The sequence below is a fragment of the Lygodium microphyllum genome, unplaced genomic scaffold (assembly GCF_053477565.2).
Source record: "Lygodium microphyllum isolate KBCC unplaced genomic scaffold, Lygodium_microphyllum_v1.1.10 scaffold_86, whole genome shotgun sequence".
In the NCBI taxonomy this organism is placed as follows: domain Eukaryota; kingdom Viridiplantae; phylum Streptophyta; class Polypodiopsida; order Schizaeales; family Lygodiaceae; genus Lygodium; species Lygodium microphyllum.
The window spans coordinates 176,779-199,640 of NW_028229569.1; the positions used below are offsets into that span (position 1 = coordinate 176,779).

General features: G+C 44.0%; 1 protein-coding gene across 3 annotated transcripts in view; it reads right to left on the reverse strand.

The window, feature by feature from the left end:
* The window catches only part of LOC148008680 (uncharacterized), a 119,877-nt gene that overhangs the window by 55,502 nt on the left and 41,513 nt on the right, over positions 1-22,862 (reverse strand). For 2 of the 3 annotated variants that reach the window (XM_087674086.1, XM_087674084.1), the window contains 4 exons: positions 19,914-19,993; positions 19,501-19,796; positions 19,119-19,196; positions 13,538-13,600 (listed from right to left, as the gene is read on the reverse strand). In XM_087674086.1, the coding sequence (XP_087530212.1) occupies positions 13,538-13,600; positions 19,119-19,196; positions 19,501-19,796; positions 19,914-19,993 (517 nt within the window). Of the gene's footprint in view, positions 1-13,247; positions 13,309-13,537; positions 13,601-19,118; positions 19,197-19,500; positions 19,797-19,913; positions 19,994-22,862 lie in introns of all 3 variants that reach the window. The other variant, XM_087674085.1, reaches the window with a different exon arrangement.

Genomic DNA, 22,862 nt, shown 5'->3' on the forward strand with positions numbered 1-22,862 from the left:
AACACAAATCGTGGAGGTGGTCCTCATGGGCCAAGGGATCTTCATGGTTCGACTGACCTCTGCGAACGCAGCTCGTGAGTTAGTGGAGAGCTCGCCCTATGCCTCCACAAAGGGGGTCATTCACATGGTTCCCTGGAATAGCGGTTTCACAATGGAGACATTTGCACTCCACAACAGATTTCTCAGACATCCAGTCACCTCACTTTTCCCCAAACTGGCAGTAGAGTACCGCCAGTTAGTGGAGGACTTTGGACGGCTCTTCAGCACAGTTCTTCCTACCTCCTTCACGGATGCAGTGACAGCTGCAGGAGTCCCAAAGGTACGAGTGGCAATGAAAGACACAAAGAGTATACCCAAGTTCCTAGAGATTGAGGCAGCCGGTCACACTCCTTTAGGCAACAGGTCATCGTGACTGAGCAACCAAGGCAGTGTCCGTGCTGCCACGACTTTGGGCATCAAGCAGCAGATTGCACGCGTTTCGAAGCCTAGGTGACTCCGCCGACAAGCCCGCAAGTGGACGCTGACAGCTTCACACGGGTCTAGAGATGACAGAGAGGGAGACGGCAAGGGAGGCCCACAGCCAGCTCCTCAGACACAGCCTTGTCAGCAGGGATCAAGAGGGCGAGCAATGCCCCCCCGACAGAGCACTCCGCAGCCCGCCCCACGCGGCAAGACTGCAATCCCCCACATCCACCACCCGTGCCACAAACTACCTCACCTCAGATCCCATAGCCCCCACATCCACCTCCCATGAATCCCCCACTGACCCTAGCCCACAGCCTCCCCTTCCATGGCCACTAGCCCTGCCCCACATTTGTCACGCGCCTCTAACTACCCCAACATCCCACGTTTCTCTCCCCCCCCCCCCAAACCACCTCCCCTGCCGAGCACCCCCTCTAAACCGCACCCGATACAGGTGATCCCCCCAAGACCCACCCCCCCCTCCCACAAGAGGTGATGAGCCACACACGCCTACATCCTCCTCGCACCAGCAGTCCTACCCCCCCCCCCCCCCACACAGCCACCAGCTCATCTGCCCCCGCTGCCCGTCACACCTTTCTGAGATAGGCATAGTTGTTACCATAGGAGTTCTTCCACAGTGGCCTGTGGTCTTACCTGAGAGTTGCGGAGCATGGAGAGTTCCCACTACCTCTAGAGGTGGGGATCTCTGTGGTGCGTAAGTCAAGGAGGGGAAAGATCCATCTACTAGCACCACCAAATGGACCAAACTACACCTTTTTCCTTCAGTCCTCTCACTCAGGGAATTGAAAAATGACACACATCGAGGAGGAGATGAAGAGTCAAGTGGCGAACCAGATCTCCCAGTGGATGGGAAAAGGACTAGCATTGTTTGCACAGCAATGGCCAAGTTGCATGATGGACATTAATTGGTGGGCTGGTGCCGAGGTCCCACACTTGAGCATTATCTTTCATGCCCCTCCACAGTGGAGAGCTCCAATGGATGTGATCGAGTGGACCATGGCACAGGAAGCCCATTTCTACTAGTGCACAGAGTCACGACTCTCAGCATGGCTAATAGATGCATTGATAGTACCACATGGAGCATCTATCACCCCCCATGGTCCCCGCCTGAGGGCCACCATAAGGGACTGGAGTTCGTCGTCTAGGCCTGTAGCAAAGCGTACTTGTATGCCCCATGGTTCTCCATCCTCATCAATAGCTTCCACACCGAATAGATGCACTGTTCGGTCAATCACAGGTTCCCCCATGAGCTTGCACCTAGCATCCTGGAATGTGAAGTCTCCACTACAGTGGGGCACATGGTTCCATGAAGTTGATTGTTTGGCAAGAGTTGCAACCGGCCCTTGCGGAACGGATAAACATCCTACTTTTGCAGGAGCACAAACTCACCCCCACCCAAGCCCATCGAGTAGGGAAGGTTCTCCCAAGCAGGTCATACACCTACTGGGAATACGCCATCGGTGCTCACGACATGAGTGGAAGCGTATGCACCTCTATTGGCCTGAGACTTACCACCTGCGTACGGGATCATGGGGCGATCGTGGCACGGAGGGTTCTATGGGTCAGGCTGGATATTGGGGACTCGTGCATCGGAGTCCTCAATATCTATGCTCCCACTAAGGTCAAGACACGCAGCAAGTTCTGGGTGGAGATTACAGCAGGACCTCCAAAGGTGGACTCCTGGATTGTTGGAGGAGACTTCAACAACCTGGAGGCTTTAGAGGACCAACAGGGTAGAGGCAGAAACTATCAAGGCATGGCTGGGAAGGATCAGGAGGCATGGGAGATCGTCCTACTAGCAGTAGGAGCTTGCAATGCTAGGAGAGACCTAGCATTCCACAGGAGGGAAAGGTTGGATAGGTTCTATATGGAAGTGTAGGGATGCTCTCGCGGAGGTCAGATAGGGTAGTTGGTTGGCACCACTCTGTCTGATCACTGCCCGATCCTCCTGACACTTGATCCCCCAGCATCTTCCCTAGATATGCGATCCTGTCGGATCCCTAACTCGATCTACAGGTGAGAGGAGGTGAAGAGGCAGATTGAGCAGATTTGGACAAGGGAGTGGAGCAGCAGGGACCAAATCGCAGAGGAGGTTGTAGAGGTCCTAGCTGCATCGAGCAATATCGATCAGCATTGGAAGGATCAACCTTAAGAAACATAAAGGAATCATCTGCCAAAGATTGACCCACAAGTTGGGCCCCACTGGGAAGAGACAACCCAACTATCTCACCTTGATTGGCCAACTTATCCAACAAAGAAAGCATCGGGTGAGTAACTAACGCAAACAACAAAGGACTGAGAGGGCAGCCTTGATGGAGAGAGCGGGATAAGGTAATTTCATCAGTGATGCCTCCATTAAGCGCAATATGAGCCACTGTCCCCTAACCATTAGTATCCACAAGAGAAACCATACGTGGCCCAAAACCCATGGTGAACATCAACTGCCTCAAGAAAGACCAGCTTACATGATCAAATGCCTTTTCAATATCAAGTTGAAGTATGACCACCTGCTGGCTTGAAGCTTTTGCAAAGTCAATCTCCAGTTGAACATTCAAAATATTATGCATTATATTCCGCCCTGAATGAAACCATATTGGCAAGGATGGACCAAATGCGGAAATACTTTTTGCAATCTATTGGCAACGATTTTTGAGAAGATTTTATATAACGAGCCCATAACAGAAATGGGTCTCCATTGTTTCAAAGAAGTAGGAGAGAGAACCTTGGGCAATAACCGAATGATTGCAATCTTCCAGTCTGAAGGCATGACACCAGAATTCCAAACTTGCTGACACAAGCGAGTCAATGGGTCCTTAAGTTACTCAACATTGGTTGAAAACAACTCATTAGGAAGCCCATCCCAACTAGGACTTTTTCTTTTTGGCAAATGGGAGAGAACCTCTGCCACTTCATTCTTTGAAATATCCACCTCCATTAAGCCTACCCATTCTGGCTGAACCTGATTTCTAACCAAATCACAAATGTATCTGCGAGCAGAGTAACAACGTCTGACAGACTCTCTTGAGGGCCCAACAATGATTTGTAAAAATCAACACACATCTGAATGATGGATGCATGTTCTGTCACCATAACACCTTGTTCATTCTTCAAACGCACAATATTTTCCCGGGCATATTTCTGATGTAATCTAGCAAAGAACTAATGAGATTGACAGTTGTTATCGTGCAAAGCCTCTACTCTAGACAACAATTTGAATTTAGCATATTCTTGTTCCTGTAAAGATTGAACTCGGCCTTTCAACCACAGCAAGTCATCCGTAGTATCTCCCAACTAACATAAAGACAAATAACGGGCCAATAAAGATTGTGCATGCAGCAATTCAGCGCGTAAAATGGAAGCATGCTGAATACCAAACTGTCGGGATAACATCCGTGCATTATGCCTAAAAATAGGCCATGCTTCCAATCCTTCTGATAGGACCCTAGAATGAAACGAATCAATTATTCGCTGAATACATTCCAAAAACTGATTTTGAAGGAGAAAGGATTAATTGAAACGAAGAGGCAGGTGAGAGCCAAGAGAGCCTTATAAGCATGAACAGGTTGATGTGTCATTTCCAAGATCAAAGGATGGTAATCAGACAAGACATGCTTTTGCTCTATCCACATATCAAGAATTGCAGGGAGAAAAGAATCACTTTGACAAACATAGATCCTATCCAATCTGGCCCATGTGTTTGGATGCTGAAGAGAACGATAAGTATATCCTGAGTGTGAGGGATGCAACCAAGACCACATGTCCTATTTCAAAGACTCGGCGCTACAAAAGCATCCCAGGCTTGACACTCACAACCGTCCATAGCCGAGTGTTGAGAAGTCGTCCGATCCATAGATGTACAGGCATTGAAATCACCCATTACAAAGCCTTGACGAGTCATAGCAAGGCAATGTAAGTCATCCCAAAGCTGGCGACGTTCACGAGAAGTAGAAGGAGCATAGATCCCCACCAGCCATAAAACTTCTCCCTCCATTGGATTTCCATAATCATGAATCTACCTTGACGATCCTAAAAAATCAAAGATGGTTGCAGCAAAGATCTGACAGCAAACATTACTCCAGATTTATGTGGAACACACCCACTGTAGAAAACCGAGTAATCCTTATATACATAAGATGATCCTGCCAAATCATGTTGTTTATGCTCCACGGCACATAGAACATCCCAATTGCCGGTTGACACAACTTTCCACAACCGATACTACTTGCTGCCCGAAGAGATACCTTTAACGTTCCATAACACAATTCTCATGATGGAAAACAAAAAAGAAAGGAAAACTATTGGATCCCCACCTTCCCTTTTCCTTTAATATCAATTGCTTCGGCGCTACCTGAAATCTTTCCATCTTGCTTTGAATAACATCAACTAGATCTGCCCTTTGCAAACTAGCAATTGAAGTACGAGAAGGAAATGGCTGTTGCTGGGCACGGAAAACATCTCGAGGAGGCCCCATTCTCCGTCACGAGTCAAAGTGCAAAGCAGTATCAGAGACCCTTTTGTCATTACCACCAATGGCAGATCGAGGATTCATATAGAATCCCCTACCTCTAGCATTGAAATGTCTGGGTAATAGTCTAGGGAGCTAGGTGAACAGAAGTAGACCGAGGCTCCTGCCCAGCATTATGGCGAACCACCGAAACCTAGGAGTTATCCTGAGGAGACAAGTTCTGGCCCCCTTGAGGGCGAAGCATGCTGATTTCCAGCTTGAGAAGTAGCCTTCTTTCCATCTAGTTGTCCCTCCTGGACAATATGCTCAAAAGCGACTTCAGGCTGCTGAGCTACCTGTTGGGGAGGATGGTCATGCATGTCCAAAGACGGCTGCATTACCTCGTGGCTTCTATCACATTTTGAAATAAAATGTCCCAATTGCCCACACCTGAAACAATGTCCTACAAAAGTGCCCCATTTGAGCTCATAGACCAAACTTTGCAACCCCGGAACCTAAAGATGAACTTTATTCAGGCAAGGTTTCCCTGTATCCCAAAGCATGCATGCCCTATTCCTGTTACAGGAGGCTCCACCAACATCTCTCCAAGAGATCTCAACACGAAGGGAGGAAGTCACCAAAGATGGCAAGGAAATCCACCACCTTGACCCAAATTGGGCATGCCTGCCTCAATATCTCTTGAAATTCTGCCATAGGCCTCCAAGGGACCATGTGGACTAACTGGCCATCCATGAACAACAGGATACGATGCATAATATGGGCCAGCACTTCCGAGGAACGGAAGAGGACCTCGAGAAAAGCCCTTGGGCCATCATAGATCTCTTCCACAAGGGATGCCTGGTCTTGCCTTAAAACATCATCCTGACCATCTCCCCCTTTGCAAGCATGGATAGCAACCATGCCTGGATGCTGAAGATCAATGGGGTCCTTCCCCGTAAAGTAAAAGATGGCAGCCCTCTCATGGAAGGCAGCAATCTGCTGTAGAACCAAATCAGCACCCATAACAGCGACCACATGTTCCCCTTGTGGTAAAGAACTCGCTTTACCCTCATTAGCTTGAGCATATTCCGACATCAGATGATTGGCAGAGGCCAGCATAAACTGAAAAGACTCATTAGTCTAAGAGCACGAGGCCTGAACATTTGGTTGAAGCAAATTCAGGGCACACAAGTCCAGTTCTTCGACCGACATCTTGTGCCGTTTACCCATGTCATCCCCTTCCATTAACTGCCCAGAATCCCCACCTAAGGAATTGTCATATGATTCCGCCAAGTCTTTGTCGTCCCCATTTCCAATATGCTGGTCAAGAAAGGCCATGTCAATACCATTAGATTCCTGCAAGTTTGCCATTCCCAAGGTTTACGCTGATTACACAAATTATCGAACTCTGGCTGTCTTTCACAGAACCGGACAGAACCTGTCTCCTTCAGTGAGCCTTTGTACCCCAGGACCCCAGGACCTCAGGACCACAGCCCCAATCTATACACTTCTGTTTGGTGAAAACAGGGCTTTAACAATCTCAATCGCACCCAGTCTGACTTGCCCAGATAAGGGCCTGGTTGTCACACCCTCACTGTCAGGCACAGAACAGAGGATGACAGAATAGGTCGGGTCGACACTGATTACCAAGCAGACGTCAGAAGGTACAGCAGGCAAATCGACAGGCAGGACGAAGAAAGCAGGGCTCAAGCAGGGCTGGTGACCTCACACACTGTCTCAGTCGCAGAGCAGGGGGACGCAGGCAGGATGGTCGCACGGCACAGCAGGTCACCCGGATGAACGCAGGTAGGCAAGGGCATGGCGCAATCACACGGGCAGGGCAGAACAGACCCTGCACTGGTCAGAGGGGGGAACTCAGGCAGCGCACGGGGCAGGTAGGCACGTCCGCAAGACAGGGGAATCAGATCCGCCATCGCCCGCACCCCGGACGCCTTGCCATCGCTCTCGCTCTCTCTCTCTCTCTCTCTCTCTCTCTCTCGTAAAAGGTAATTGTATTAATTACAAAAAAAAGGTACAAGTTTACATGATTACAAGATACACGATGGCTCTAAGCCATCGTATGTAAATCTCTCTCTCTCTCTAAAGTACTAAACGACAAAAGAGTTACAAAAAGTCATGGCAAAGACGCAGAGGAAATTGCCATATGCCAGGGAAGTAAGTACTCCCGAGGAAGTAAGTCAAAGTGCCGAATGAGATCTATCTGCCAATGCAAGTGGCCTTTAAGCCTAGCAATATGTCCCTGAACATTATAGGCTGAATCAAAAAGAAAAGCATTCCGAATGGTCCAATTGTGCCAACATCCGCAATATCTAAGAAAGTGAAACAAGATCTTCATATGCGACTGAGCTGGTGTGGGGTATTTGGGCCGCACAAAAACCCAATCAAAAGGGCTTAGCGAGAAATCAACCACTGCTCACCAAACCGCCGACAAGAGTGACCAGATTTTCTTAGCAAGAGGGCAAGAAATAAATCGATGACGGGCCGATTCCACAGTGGTGGTGCAAAAGAAACAATTACCGTTGGAGATTCGACGCTTGGAAAGGGCTGAAGCAAGAGGAAGACCACCGATCATCACCCTCCAAAGAAAGACCTTGCATTTGAAAGGTGTCTTGTTCAACCAGCCCTCCATCACCGTTACCTTCCACCATGACTGAGATTTACGCAATCCCCATACAGTATTAGCTTTAGTAACCAGCCATTGATGATCTTTAATCAGAAGATGATACACCTAGTTAGCTGAGGCCTTTTCCAAATTCAGGTGGCCTGCAAGGTCCCAGTCCTGCCAGGGACGATCCAAAGCAAGGGCAGGAAAGGGTTGTCTGCTCTGGAGCACCATCAAAAGCTGTCCCCATAAATCACGATATCCATGAGGGATCTTGAAAAGCCTTCTGGTTGTACGAAACGATATCAACACATTGCGACTAGCAAGGGTGGCATCTGCAACTGAAGTCAAGCCCAAATGTGCCATACGATTAAATTTTGGTCTGAGCTCGTGTTTGCCTTCCCAAGAAAGTAATCGCAAGGCTGCCAATAGTTCCCGTTGAAAAGAGTTAGTAACTAAGTGGTCCTCCACTAGATGCCATTGAGCCTTCTGGAGAACCAATTTCCAAGAACATACCAAGTGAGCAAGCAGGGATGATGAAGGACTGGAAAACCTAGAGTCTGCATTAAGAACATGCCACCAAGAGCTCCGAATTTGAGTATTACCACGTACAAGCCCGTGATTCTCAAGAAAATAACGGGCTATTAAGACCCACGGGTGATGATCCAAGCACATGGCACGAAAAAGAGACCAACGGAGTGACAACATATGAGTTTCGGCATCCAAAATAGCCCCACCACTCATGCGTTTGGGGGTACATGCATGCAACCAAGAGATCCATGAAATACCTGCATGTAAGAAGTCTTTCTTCCATAACATGAAACGAATGCACTGAGTAAGAGCATTCAATGCAGTAGTAGCCCAAGGCAGCAATGGCAAGAAATATGTGAGCATTGGCAATATAATTGTCTGAGCCACTTTGAGGCGAACATGGAAAGGCCAAGCCTGTGACTTCCAATACAGAAACTTAGCTGTCAGTTTCTGTGAAATCCACTCTAGTAGTTGCTTCGGCCGAACATCAACACCCAAAGGGTACCCAAGATGCCTGACAATGGAACCACGAGGAACAACCATTCCCTGCCAATCCAGTGACTGCAAATCTGACTCCGTGCAACTAAGAATGGCTGATTTCAAAGCATTGATATAAAGACCAGAAGCATGACCAAAGAGAGTCCAAACATCTAATGCTTTGCGAAGATTATTCTTATCCGCGCGCAAAATCATAAAGTTGTCATCAGCCAAGGATTGACTAATGAAGTACTATCCAAAAGGAAGAGACAATCCAACCAACTGAGTAGAAGCTGCCATATGAGATAACATCGAAAGAACCGGATGAGTCGCAAGGGCAAAAAAGAGAGGACTCAAAGGGCAACCTTGTCTCACAAAGTGTGCAAGGACAAAAGGCTCGATAACACCACCATTCAACATAACTCGCGAAGAAGCCGCAACACTAATGGTGTAGATCAAACAAGCCATCTGAGTACCAAAGCCCATAGTAGACATAAGTTCTGCAATGAAGGACCAGTCTAAATAATCATCAAAAGCCTTTTCCAGGTCCAATTGAATCAATACCACCTCCTGATTAGAGTGCCTTGCATAGTCAATAGCCAGTTGCACATTCAAGACATTATGCAAAATGTTTCGGGCCTTAATGAAACCATATTGAAGAGAATGTACAATGGCAGAAAGATGCTTATGGAGTCAATTCGACATTACTTTGGAAAAGATTTTATACATAGAACCCATCAAAGAAATTGGTCGCCAATGTTTCAACATAGATGGCGAAGGAACTTTTGGAAGCAGTTTGATAAGTCCTTCTTTCCATGAGGAAGGCATGAACCTCGTTTCCCAAACCTACTGAAATATAGCCGTCAATGGTTTCACTAGACTGGTAGCAAAAACCTCAAAGAATTCATTGGTGAGACCATCCCAACCGGGACTTTTATCCTTGGGCAAGTGTAACAAAACATCCATAACCTCCGCCTCACAAATATCTGTCTCCAAAGTAGTTTGCATGTCATGTGGAACCTGATTGCGGACCAAATCATAGAAAACTAAGCGACCATGAGTAGTTTGGTCAAAAGGTGAAGGAGTAGAACCAAGAAGGTCTAGAAAATAACTCCTACACATATTCACAATATTCTAAGGATCAGTGACCATTTGACCTTCTGCATCCTGGAGTCTAATCATATTCTCTCGAGCGGGAGATGTACGGAAGAGCACGAAAGAACTTATGAGTCTGACAAACACTATCTTGCAAATTCTCCGTCAAATTTTGCAATTTGGTCTGTTGATAAGATTTCAACTGAAATTCTTTAAAAAGATCAGCCAATGGCAGCAGAAATACATCATCTGGAGTCTCCACCAGTAGAGAACGAACCAAAACCAATAATTCCTCCGCTGCATGTCGACGCGGCCGACAAAGAGAGGCATGATGGATCCCATACTGCCGAACAACCCGCTGCACATTAGAGAGCAATCGTTCAAAAGAAGCATTGCCCTCAGAAGGGAAGTCTAATAAAAATCTATAAATCAATTGCTGCATATAACCCTGAAAGATTGAATGCTTCAAATAAGACGAGTTGAAACGCAAAGGGAGTCTATCCAGAAATTGCTTAAAAGGTGCAATGGGTTGAACAAGCATCTCAAGCTGTAGAGGAAAATGATCCGACAAGGCATATTACTGCAACACTTTCATTTCCAACATCTCAGGAAGAAAAGCATCATCCTGCATGATGTACATGCGGTCCAACCGCGACCATGTAGATGTATACTGCGCAGAATGAAAAGTAAACCCTGTAGAAGAAGGGTGTAGCCATGACCAAAGATCTTGCTTAAGTACGGCAAGAGCAAACGAATTTCACACACGGCTTTCCAGAGTATCCATCACCGAATGCTCTGATGTGGACTGTGAAGGATCAGCACACATATTAAAATCCCCCATCAAGAAACCCCGTCTGCCAAGTGACAAGGAGGTCTGCAAAGTATTCCAAAGATCCCGATGGGATAAAGGGTCGTTTGGAGCATAGAGCCCAAGTAACCATAAGATCTCTCATTCAAATAAAACTTCAATCACCACAAAATGACCATGTACATCATTTTTTGTAAGAACGGGTTGATATTTCTCATGTACAATCATAAGCACACCAGAATAATGCATCGCATGGGTCCCTGCATAAAACAAGCGAAAACCGTGGCAATCCACAACTTTTCCTGCTTCGTCATGACTCTTGTGCTCAACAGCACACAAGACATCCCACTGATTCTCATGCAATAAACTCCACATGACATGCTACTTATTACGAGAACAAATGCCTCGCACATTCCACGTGGCTATCTTCATGTATATTCAAAAAGAAGGTCAGGAACAAGACAATGCTTGCCTTGATTTAACCTTTTCTGCTAGAATTTCAAGGACTCCCTCATCCAAAAAATCAGCCAACACGGCAAAAGAGTTCCGACGGGTAGATTTAGAGGTAGACGGTGTATCCACTGACTTGGGGATGGAACGGGGATAACGCCAATCCCATGGGGTAATCACATTACCTCTAGCATCAAAAGCCAACTTAGCAGGTGGGCCCTTTAGACCATCCGTATATACTTTCCTAGTGGGCTGATTGCGAGGAACAGAAGAAACCATAGCATGAGAAGGGTGCTCTGACAACATGTCTTTCCTGCGCGTATAAGTACGCAAGGAATCTTGTGAAGCATTAGGCACAGTATCCGCCATGCCAGCATCAAATCTTTTACCTCCTTTGGCACGTACATCTACCCAATCATTGTCATGGGAATCCAAGCCCGAAACATGTTGTTTGCCTTTATCCAAAACTTTAGATGGCTGGGTCGCATCCTGCGATGGGGCATCAAGCACCATATCTTCCCTTAAGGCAAAACATGCTCAGCATCTGAAGTCGGTTGCTTTGCTGGACATTCAGCCATAAAATGCCCCAATTTTCCACACGAAAAACAATGCCCTGCAAAGTTACCCCATTTCAGACGAAAGTGCAAAGGATGCATGCCAGAGCAGTTAAGACGTAGCCAAGCAGGCCTTTTCCGAGCAGTGTCCCATAACATACACAAACGGTTACGATTCATGGCCCTTAGGCTCGGGGGGACCAAAACAGTGCCCACAACGGCCATGGCATCCTTTAACAGTGGCCAATAGACAGCCGGACAATTTTCCACCTCAACCCACACCGGGCATTCATGTTGAAGCAAGCGTTGAAAATCTGCCATTGGGCACCATGGCACAACATGGACCAAACGGTAATCAAAGAACAATGGCAGTTTAGTCAGCAGATCAGCACGATTCTTCTCGGATTTCAGCAGCACCTCATAAAAGCCTCGGGGCCCAACAAAAATCTCTTCAACACACTCCCCTTGTAGTAGACTTTGCAGCCATTGGCGAATATGGGAAAGCACTGGGATCCTACCAATGAAGAAGAGTATAACAGCACATTCATAAAACACTGAGAATGAGCGCAAAACATTTTGGAGATCCACAGTGGCTTCTAGAACATCTTCAGTTTCAAAGTCTGAGAATGCTGCATGATTATGTTGAACATAATCACCAAGCAGAGTGTTGGCAAACTCCAGCAAATGCTCCCAATCCACATCCTGAGAATCCACAGAATTAGAAGCAACCTGAGCATAAAAACGTTCCCGATGATCCTGATGATCCATTGTATCTTCCGGAGTATGCTTGGTGCGTTTGCCCGCAAGCTGGAAGTCAGGACCAGGTGGCATCTCCTCTGTGCAAGGAACCATATCCTCTGGTTACTCTGTTTCAGAATCCGGACCAAGGGCTGCCACCGTTTGGTCAATAAAATCCATGTCCAGACCAGCCATGTTATATCACCACTTTAACAGCTGTGTGCGTGTGTGTGTGTGTGTGTGTGTGTACAGAGGCGGGTCTGCTTTCTTTGTCTGTGCGTAGGGGCAGATTGCACGTGCCACAGCAGAATGTACTGTCTGCAGTCTCTGCTCATCAGTAATCTGCTGCCTCCTGGGCACAGATCTGTCCTTGTAAAATGTCTGTCTGTCTGTCCCTGTTACTGTCATTTCCCGACCTGTGCAGGGACGTATTCTGCAAGCCCCCCTTTGATCCTGGCAATTTTGCGATACGCTGGTCAAAACTTCCACACTTCAGCACAGCACGATTACAGATAGGCAGAAGGCAGGTCACGTTGGTGGGCCAGGTAGGCAGTGTGCAGGTCACAATGGCAGGCACCAGGGGCCAGCGCAGGTGACAGCGTCCACGATCCCCTCTCTCTGTCTCGCTCTGTCTCTCTGTCTCGTTCATTGCCTGAGTCCTGCGCACAGGGGCCGCGCAGAGTTGCGCAGGCCTGTGGGCGTGATGCTGCGCAAGAAGGCAGGGGCACGAGGCTAGGATCAAGTCGCCTCTGTCTCTCTCGCTCGTTCCCTCTCTCTCTCTCGCTGTGTGGCTGCCTCAGCCTGTGTGCAGAAGCGGGGCAGAATAGCGCAGACGCAGGCCCAATAGAGCCAGCACACAATGTCAGGTCGCCACAGCAGAAGGGTCATGGCAGGTCGCCATCCGTCTCTCTCTCTCTCTCTCTCTCTCTCTCTCTCTCTCTCTCTCTCTCAATTGTTAAATCTTCTGAGGCTCAACTCTTTTCAAGTAAATTGGAAACCACAAATATAAATCCTTTTGGACAAATAACAACCGACGAGTCTTACAATTGGGTATGGTCCATTAGTAGACATCAAAGAAGCTCTTTCTCCATCATGCATAAAAGCTCTATGCCATTCGAACGATGGGTGATTAGAGAAATTCATACTCAAAAAGTAGTTTCTAATTTCTTGAAAAATAAACATAAATCCTTTTTTTTTTACAAATGACACTCTAGGAAAACATGCAAGATAAAAGAAGGCGTCTGAACAGAACATAATAACACTCATTACACAATGCACGTCCAAGCAGTATATTGTACTTTAAATGGGAAAAAAATAATGGCAGAAACACATACCATGGGAATCCCGAGCTCCTTCAACTCATCGTCTTTCATTACTCGAAGAATCGGCATGTCAATCTGGGGAGGAAGAAAATATTTAACCATCTTCCAAAGCAGCTTTCAAGATGAAATTTTCTTTTCAAAACCTTAAAGAAGAGAAATGTATACAGAGATTAACACCCTTTAGCCAAACACAAATCTATGTATTTGAATATCATTGGTCAAATATTGCCTTTCAATGACTTTCTTAATTGATCTTAACTATGCTGCTCAAAGGAGTCGAGTGACATGAAGGAGAAAGAGAACTCATAGAGCCACTAGAATGAGCCTACGTGTCAATCAGCCGCAAAAGGGAGAGATTTTGGCCAGAACAAATGAATCGCAGTAGTTTTGATGTGGATCATATTTCATCATTTCAGATATTTGCATATTAAACATTCTCCACAACAAAGTACACAGGATGCTCTGCTAAGGTGAAAGATAGCTGAGTAGAGAGCAGCTATCTGTAGTTTGACTTACTTTAAGCAACACTACCCACATTCTAACATGGATTCAAGCCAATAAGATTCTGTTCTCAAACCAAAAATAAAACCCAGTAAGCTCAAGTTCAAAGACATAATGCTTGAGAGTTGAAGAGAGGAATTGTAAAATAATCAACTGCGCTAGTTAAATCTAAAACTGAGATGTGCTCCTAAAGTTTTGCGCTCCAGTGAAAACCTAGGTACATAGTGGTATGTTGCTCTCACTTGCAAGGGAACATGTACAATCTTCTTAATTAGTATGAATGGACCACAATACATCAAGGACAACTTAGAACTTCTACCAATTTTTAAAAACTCTGTCTATTATCTATGGATTTTCGAAGGTATCTTTCTGAGTTTGCATTCCTCTTATATAAATTTTGTGCCTTTCGAGTTTCTAATACTATTTTGGACGCTCTGACTTGCAAGGAGACATGTCCACTCTTTGTAAGCAGTGTGAATGGACCACAACACTCCAGGACAACTTAGAACTCTACCAATCTTTAAAACTCAAATTCTATCAGAATTTACAAGAGCATCTTTCTGAACTTTGAGTCTTTCGAATTTTTAACATAGCTTTAGCATAAGACAATATCCAATGCATATCTAAGAAATACTCACCAGAATGAACACTCAATTTGCAGTCCTACTGCAAAGAGTGCTCTAAGTATGTCAATATAAATGGATACTCAGGACTACTAAATGCAAACTTCAAGTTCGAAGATAAATGTTCCATTCTGTCAGCTTCTTGGTTACATAGGCTGTCAGCACATCCTCTTAAGCTTGCTGAACTCTTTCCGTCTAACGAGGAATCTATAGTGATCCAATGCACTCATGCTAAGGTGGTACTCAATTTAGCGAATACAGCTGTTACCAAAATGGCAGTGTGATACCACCATTCTTCGCAGATGCAATGACCAGTACAAGGATTCCAAAGGTATGAGTCACGATGGCCCACATTAAGAAAACACCGAAAAGCTATAGATTGTGGTCAACAACTCCATTGTCACCTAGCAAATCATTGTCACAAGATAGTGTGGCCAGCACCTTCAATGCCATGCTTTTGGACACCAAAGCTACAGTGTGTATGAGATTTGGGTATAAGCCCACCCACCAAGAGACTGCTCACTAGGTGAAGCCCAACCCTACACCATATGATGATGGCTTCCTAGTGTACACAAGGACAAGGACGTGTATTTTTAATGCTTAGCTTTGGTTTATTTAGTTAGGCACATGTGACGTGCAAGTCAGCTAAGTCATTATGACTACCTAAGTACCCTAAGTATGCAATGAATGACATTGGCAAGCAGCGGGGGAAAGCACACAAGGACGTGTATTTTTAATGCTTAGCTTTGGTTTATTTAGTTAGGCACATGTGACATGCAAGTCAGCTAAGTCATTATGACTGCCTAAGTACCCTAAGTATGCAATGAATGACATTCGCAAAAGCTGTATTAAGTTATGATGGATAGATACTTGAGGCTGCTTGGTGTCAGTTTTGGTCTAGGGCATTAATTGAGCCTTTAAAATATCATTTGATGACATTAGGACTAGGCATTCATTACTAGATTAATACTAGTCTAAGGCCATTAATGTTTGGAACAACTTAAAAGTTCCAAAGGGGTTAGCACATTAAATGCAGACAACTAGCAACAAGGTGACCATGGGTGGCATGGACTTCCAATCTGACAAGTCACTCAAACTTGGTTGCCTCTAGCCCCATACCTTTCTCTACTCTCTCTGGAGGCAATGTAATAATTTATTTGCTCAGAACTCAATGTGCTTAGGGGTCTAAAGCTCTCAATGTGAACAAAATAAGTTTTTGAACTCAAAGTACCAAGATGAAACAACTTCGTATGATGAGGATAATGAGTTGATTCTAGAGAGGGTAACATTGCCCTTGGAGGTGTTTTGCATTACGATAGGTGCAAAGATCAACTTGTATGAGTCAATCGGTTTTCTTACCTAATTCCAAGATAGATTAAAGAGTTCAACTAGCCTTCAAATGAGTAAGCAATGGACAAATAGTAAGATCTTGCATCCCAGATGGGACTCCACAACCTGTATCCAACAATAGGCAAAGCGTAGCATTGCAAACTGCTTCAAACATGTCAAGACACCTTTTGGATAGCTAGCAATCAAGAAGGATTCCATACTTTTTATGGTTGGTGGCTCATAAGGGTCTAGCAATTGATAGCAAATTGGCTCACGTATAGCAAGATTGGGTTTGCCAGCATTGCCCATGTCAACACTAAAGTGGAGCCTAGCCTCGCATGAATTACCTTGGGAGCTTTCTACTGGTAATCAATCCATCAAGAGTGCCTCTTACTCTATGAGGGGGAGATGCATGACAATCTTCATCGTTGAGGCTCGTTCATGTGCAATGGTGGGCCTATAGGGATTGCCTAGCCAAGAAGTGTTTGAGCACTCACCATCATGATTAGAGGCGTGGAACCTTCTTAGGAGTGTCACAAGGTGGCACATTTGAAAGGCCCACTGCCGAACTGACAATTAGCAGAGAGAGGCTCTTGGTATATGCCACACTAGTGGAGATTTGGGAATCCATCATCCACTCCATTCACTGCTGATGGGAACAGCTTCAAGGGGAGTCATGGCATCGACCGGAGCTTTAGCAGCTATTCCTTTGCACCTTGGGTTGCCATAGCCTGTTTTTCACTACAAGATGGCAACCTTCAATGGTGTAACATGTTATAACCCCCACCCCCCCCCCCCAACCATGGCTTCTTTGCACCCCATCCCCCCAAAACCACGCTCAAAGGGATTGTGCATATTTGATTTGTTTGAAATTTAGCTCCAACTCGACTGTCTTCTAAGTAATGCAAGTAGCCACACATTTATTTCACACCCCCAACAAAACAACAAACCAAAAAAAAACCCAGCCAAAGAAATTAAAAATAAAAATTTATTGATAGCAATGTTAGCAAGAGATCTGTATAAATTGTACGACTATTCAAGAAAGATTAATGCTAGTTCAATTGTTTGTATATCCATTCTAGTTGACATAGAATGAGCTATCTTTCTTTGTATATCTAACATACCAAATGCTTTCAAAGATCGCAAGTACAGCAGCCATGATATGGAAAGGATCCCTAGATATCAAGCAATCCTAAGGAGTTACACCTATTGAACTCAATCTTATTTTAAAACAAGGGCAGTCACGGAATACACTTTTAACAAGTTACACAAACCTCTTGTCTCTACATCACTCACTCAATAGCTTTCCAAGATAGGTAAACTTATGGCATAGGCATTTACATAAAAACCAAGGTTCCTGCTTTTCTTAGCTTCCATTCTTTAACAAGCAAATCATATATGAGCATGTGTAAAGCTACCATGTGTGTGAATGCATAATTTATAACATTCTAAATGATACTACATATAAGCAAATGATAAATGAATGAGATTCAATATTTGAGCCCTCATTACTCATTTTACCCTCATGATTCTGCATCTTTTCTCATAACTCTCATTGTAATACACCCATCCTATTTAATTTGACTACCTATTAAGGAGAGCATAACTATAACAGTTCACTAGTAATGGTTGTTGGCAAGCATCAGGCTAATCAGTCAACCCTAATTTCACATATAAACCCTTAGCCATGACATTGGTATGACATTGGTCAGGCAACTACTTTACCAGCTTTGCAAGGCAGGTAGATTACATGGATTGCAACTGTTGTTCATTCTTTAATTAAATTTCAAAATTTACTCAATGCATCTTTCAATCGCCACGTCTATGTCAATGCAAAGTACTAGCATTCTCAACAATACTACAAAAATACAATGCAAATGATGAATAAAGAAATTAGAAGATATATACTTATGTTTCTGCATCAGTTATTGTAAGATATGCCCATCCTACTCACTTTGATAGTGTATTAACCTGAATATTAACAATCCCTTGCTCTATACAAAGCCTAAGGCATATCTATTCAAACAATAAGGTCCCCTTCTGCGTAAAGCAGCTGTCTAACTACACCACATCTACATTAATGGGTCACTTGAGAAATGTTTGCCTACTACCACTCAGATTGAGCACTGTAGTGAAGCAAAAATACAGATGAATTGCAGAAGCATGCAGTACTGCTGCAACAATAGTGACTATACATTTAAGGAAACCAGATACACAAACGAGTAATCACTACACAGATGATGAGACATGATAATGTAGTTTCAACATGTTCTAGACTCTTTACTGTGCAACTAAGCTTGCTAAATATGATATAGGGATAAGTAATATACAAGATGCACTATTGTGAGATGTGAACTGGAAGCATGAGATGCATAAGATGTACATATCTCTGGATAATAGAAGGTAGACCTACTATGACATACAGGCAAAGGTTCGCGCAAAAAGCCTCAATGTGCAAAAGTATCCTGCTTTTAGAGTCAACAGTTTGCAGGTTGAAGGCGAAATTCAGAAAGCAGTCAGAAGCATGGACTATACTGTCAACAAACCTCCATAAGGGAATGACTAAGCAGAAAGGAGCTTGTTTAGACTAGTTGCATACCAATTGTGTACAAGAATCACCTTTTAAAGGCAACAAGAACCGATATCCCAAAGATGGATGACTGAAACAGAATCAGAGGAGATACTTAAAATAGTTCATGCATTGCTAATACCATCCTTGTTTTTGTAAAACTGTCTGACATAAAAATTACAAAACATTGTTCAAAGTAAATCATATTTATAGCTTCCCAAACACCCAAGACTAAAGATCATTTTATCCAGGAGAAACACCCTACTTTAGGCTTCAGGCTGAAGACTTCATGCTACAACAGAAAGATAGCTACGCCATCATGAAGTCTAAAATCCTACCACGTTACATCAAAATAATTCCACGTCTATTCATTTTGATACAGAAATCCAAAAAACATGTTACATTTGATAACAGTATCACCTTGTTTCACAACATATCTAAACACCTAGCATGTTACATTCAAAAATAATATCATACCTATCCATGTTAATCAAAGCCACATTCAAAAATAATATCATACCTATCCATGTTAATCAAAGCCACATTCAAACGATAAGAGAGAAAGGAGTACCTCTTCTGCTTGAAAAGTTATCGCATACTTGCTTAGGCCCAACGATTCCAAAAAGCTAGATATAGTCATTGTTTCCACCTGTTTGATAATAGAGAAATAATCCCATATGAGATTGCAGAAATAATCTTCAATACTTTGTATTCCACATTACAGCTGACATAGAAAGCCTAAGACACTTATAAAAGGTCACCCACAACAGCTGCCTAACTTGGGCACTATGTTTCTGATGTTGTTATGGAAGGGATCAAGGAATAGCACATTAAAAGCATTTACACATATGCTTGCATAAAAACCAAAAACCATTTTCAAAAATATCTGCAGTTTTTAATTTATGGTGGGAACATGTGTGTCTACTATAAACATATGGATCAGAGGTCAATACCCCTGTTACCGTCTTCTGCGGCTTTTGTGTTCCAGAAGGCTTGACATTGGGAGTGGCAGTAGGCGGCTTGCTCCCAGAAACAGTCGTAACAACTGGAGTAGCATTCTTTGTAGTAGAAGAAGTACGCTGTTGTGGCTTGGAAACCGTTTGAGTGCTTGGTTGAGGAGGTAGGGTAGGTCCTGAAAGCTTCTCCCGCAAATCTTTCACCCCCTCCACTATGCCACTACCACCTTGAATCCCACGAGGTGTACTTTTTTTTAATTTGGTCCGTAGGTCAACATTGCTTGTTTGTTCACCTGTGGTCATAGCATATCAATAGACAAAGTAGAAAGTCCATAACTGTATTAAAGGAACGGAAGCCAGCCAAAACACTTTCATGCACAGCATGAAGCATGACATAGAAGGATCAGTACTTTTTGTGATAAAACAGTTGTCAGCATCATCTGCTTCGTCATACATGTCATGCTGCCATTTCCCATCATATCCTTGGAATCTGTAAAACAAGGATCATTGTAATCTCTCTCTCTCTCTCTCTCTCTCTCTCTCTCTCTCTCTCTCTCACACACACACACAATTAGTCATTAGTCATTTTTCATTGTTGTTCTGGAGTGGAGACAACATGGTCAAATGTACCCATACTTGATGTTGTAAGTAAAGCTCTTATGAGCATCTTCTTTCACTGCCGTTTTACAAGACAGCAGACCTATAAACTCATTATATTCCTAGTACTGGCTTTCGTACATCAAGTTTTGTCACCCTGCATTGTATCAGCTAGGGTTTCTCCCTCCTATCATAGTCTCTAGCTTTAAGCTTTCTTCTACCAGTTCATTTGCATTTGCTGTTGTTTCCAGACAGTTGTATCATCACACACAGAAGGTTGTAACACATGGTCTCAAAGGTCATTTGGGCCTTTTGCAAACATTAATATATCATTTCATCTCTCTCTCTCTCTTTTTTTTTTCGTAATCTCTCTCTCTCTCTCTCTCTCTCTCTCTCTCTCTCTCTCTCTCTCAAAACATTCTAGGATACATTCAACTAACTTTCTTTTCACTTTTTACATGATGCTGGGGATACAGATTGTTGTAGTTTGTTGATTTGTCTCATGGGCCAATTTTGGCCTCTACTAAACATTAATCTTGGAGGAACACATCAAAGAACTGCACGAACAGCTGCAAGGCATGAAGAGCAAACAATAGGAAGCAAAGGAAGAGCCCATAGCAAAGTCATTACAAGCAGAACTGGCCAAACAGATACAAAAGGCTAATTCATCTAATTCAGCACATTTTTGTAAAGAGGTTATGTCAGTAATTAAGGAGAATGAGAGGATTGAAAGTAACAAGAGAGAGAAAAGGTTTGGTGGTCTCCCCTTAGATGGGATAGGCAGAATCTTGCTCCAGATCTTGAACAAGACTTCATTCTAGAAACAGATGTTTTGTTAGCACAACTACACAAGGTTTTCCCTTTCATAGATTTGGGAGAGCCCATTAGCATTACCCCAAAAGGCACACAAGCAAAAGTCAGTTACATGGATAAGATAGAGAAGGTAGTTGTGATGAACCAAACTAAGTTCCTACAAGGGACAAAAGTATGGATAGCAGACCGGTTGACACCACTCCAACTTAAAAATCAACCAATAAAAGTAGCCAAAGTCAAAAGAGGCACAAGAGAGTTCCACACCCCACTTTTCGAGAAATAAATGTATCTTTTACTGGGATTTACCTACCCTCTACTTTTATAATAGAACGCAATGTTGTAATTAAAGCTCTTATGAGTCATAAGAGCTTAGCATTTATTCAGTCTTAGCTATTTTTACTTTTCTTTCCTTTTGAAACCAATCTTCCTTCTTGGAAAGGCTGATAATTCCCTGATTAAGCACTTAATTACAGCAATCAGCAAATAAACATAACTTAAAATGCACAAATTACCTTAATAACCTCAGACATTGGACACCTTGTTCACCCCAAAACTGGCGCCCCTTTCAGTATTGGTGACAACAATGGAGATGCACGAGGATGCTGGCAATGGCTGAAACTGCCAAACATGGCAAAAGAGATGTGGCAGCAGTCACAAAGGCTGGACAGCCACATGGAGGAAGGCTGATGGCGAAGATCTTCACATGAACGCGAAAAACCTGCAAAGAAGGGATGAAGACTGAATGGGTCAACCTGTCTATTTCTAGATGTGGACGGTATTGGAGCCTGACGGATCTGGACTGAGAGTGAGCTGAGGGTGAGCGCATCAGATATCACACAAAGAGTAGAGAGTAGTAGAGAGGAGAGTGAGCACGACACACTTGATGTTCGGTACAAAGACGAGCGTACCACTTTTTAGGTTTTGATAATATGTATAAAGTACAAGAGTGTAAGGGTGCGTTCACACTTGAACACCATAAAAGGCACAGTGAGCTTTTATTCCCTCCCAAACAAGCTCCCACCTAAAGGCAACATGCTTGAAGGTAGAGAAAAGAATCAACTAAGTCTATGGATGTACAAAGTTGAAAGACACATATACTATCCAACCCCCATCATCTAGCGGCAATGAGCAAACCGCTCGATTGGAAGACCCTTTGTGAGAAGGTCTGCAGGGTTATCATTTGTATGTACCTTGACAAGCTCAATGCATTTGCTATCAAGTACATCCCTGATAAAGTGATACTTCACCTATATGTGCTTTGTCTTTGCATGAAAGAAAGGATTCCGTGCTAGCATGATAGCACTCTGACTATCACAATGGAGGATAGGAACCTCTGTAATACCAAGCTCTCTCACCAGACGTGAAAGCCATTAAGCCTCTTCGCATGCCTCAGTGGCAACCACATATTTTGCCTTTGTAATAGACAATGCGACATGCTTTTGCAGCCTAGATATCCAATAGACTGCTCCTCTTGTTAACATGAACACATATCCTGAAGTAGACTTCCTACAATCAAGATGACCAACATAGTCTACATCCGTAGACCCAACAACAAATGACTTCTACTTACCAAAACAGATACACAAATCCTTTGTGCCCTTAAGGTATCTCATGATACCCTTCACTACTTCCCAATGCTTTTTGCCAGGATATGCCATGTATTTGCTAACCACTCCCACCGCAAATGCAATGTCAGGTTGTATAGCAACCATAGCATACATCAAGCTACCAACAGCTGAAGTATAGGGTATCTTAGCCATTTCAACCTTTCCATCATCTGATGTAGGGCTGTCATTTGCACTAAGTTTCGCATATGGAGGCAATGGTACACTAATGGCTTTACCCTCCCCTCCATATTGAAACGCTGTAGAACTTTCGTGGCATACTCCTACTGTGACGACAAATAAAGAAGACCCTTTGATCTGCCTTTGAGTATATGCATGCAAAGA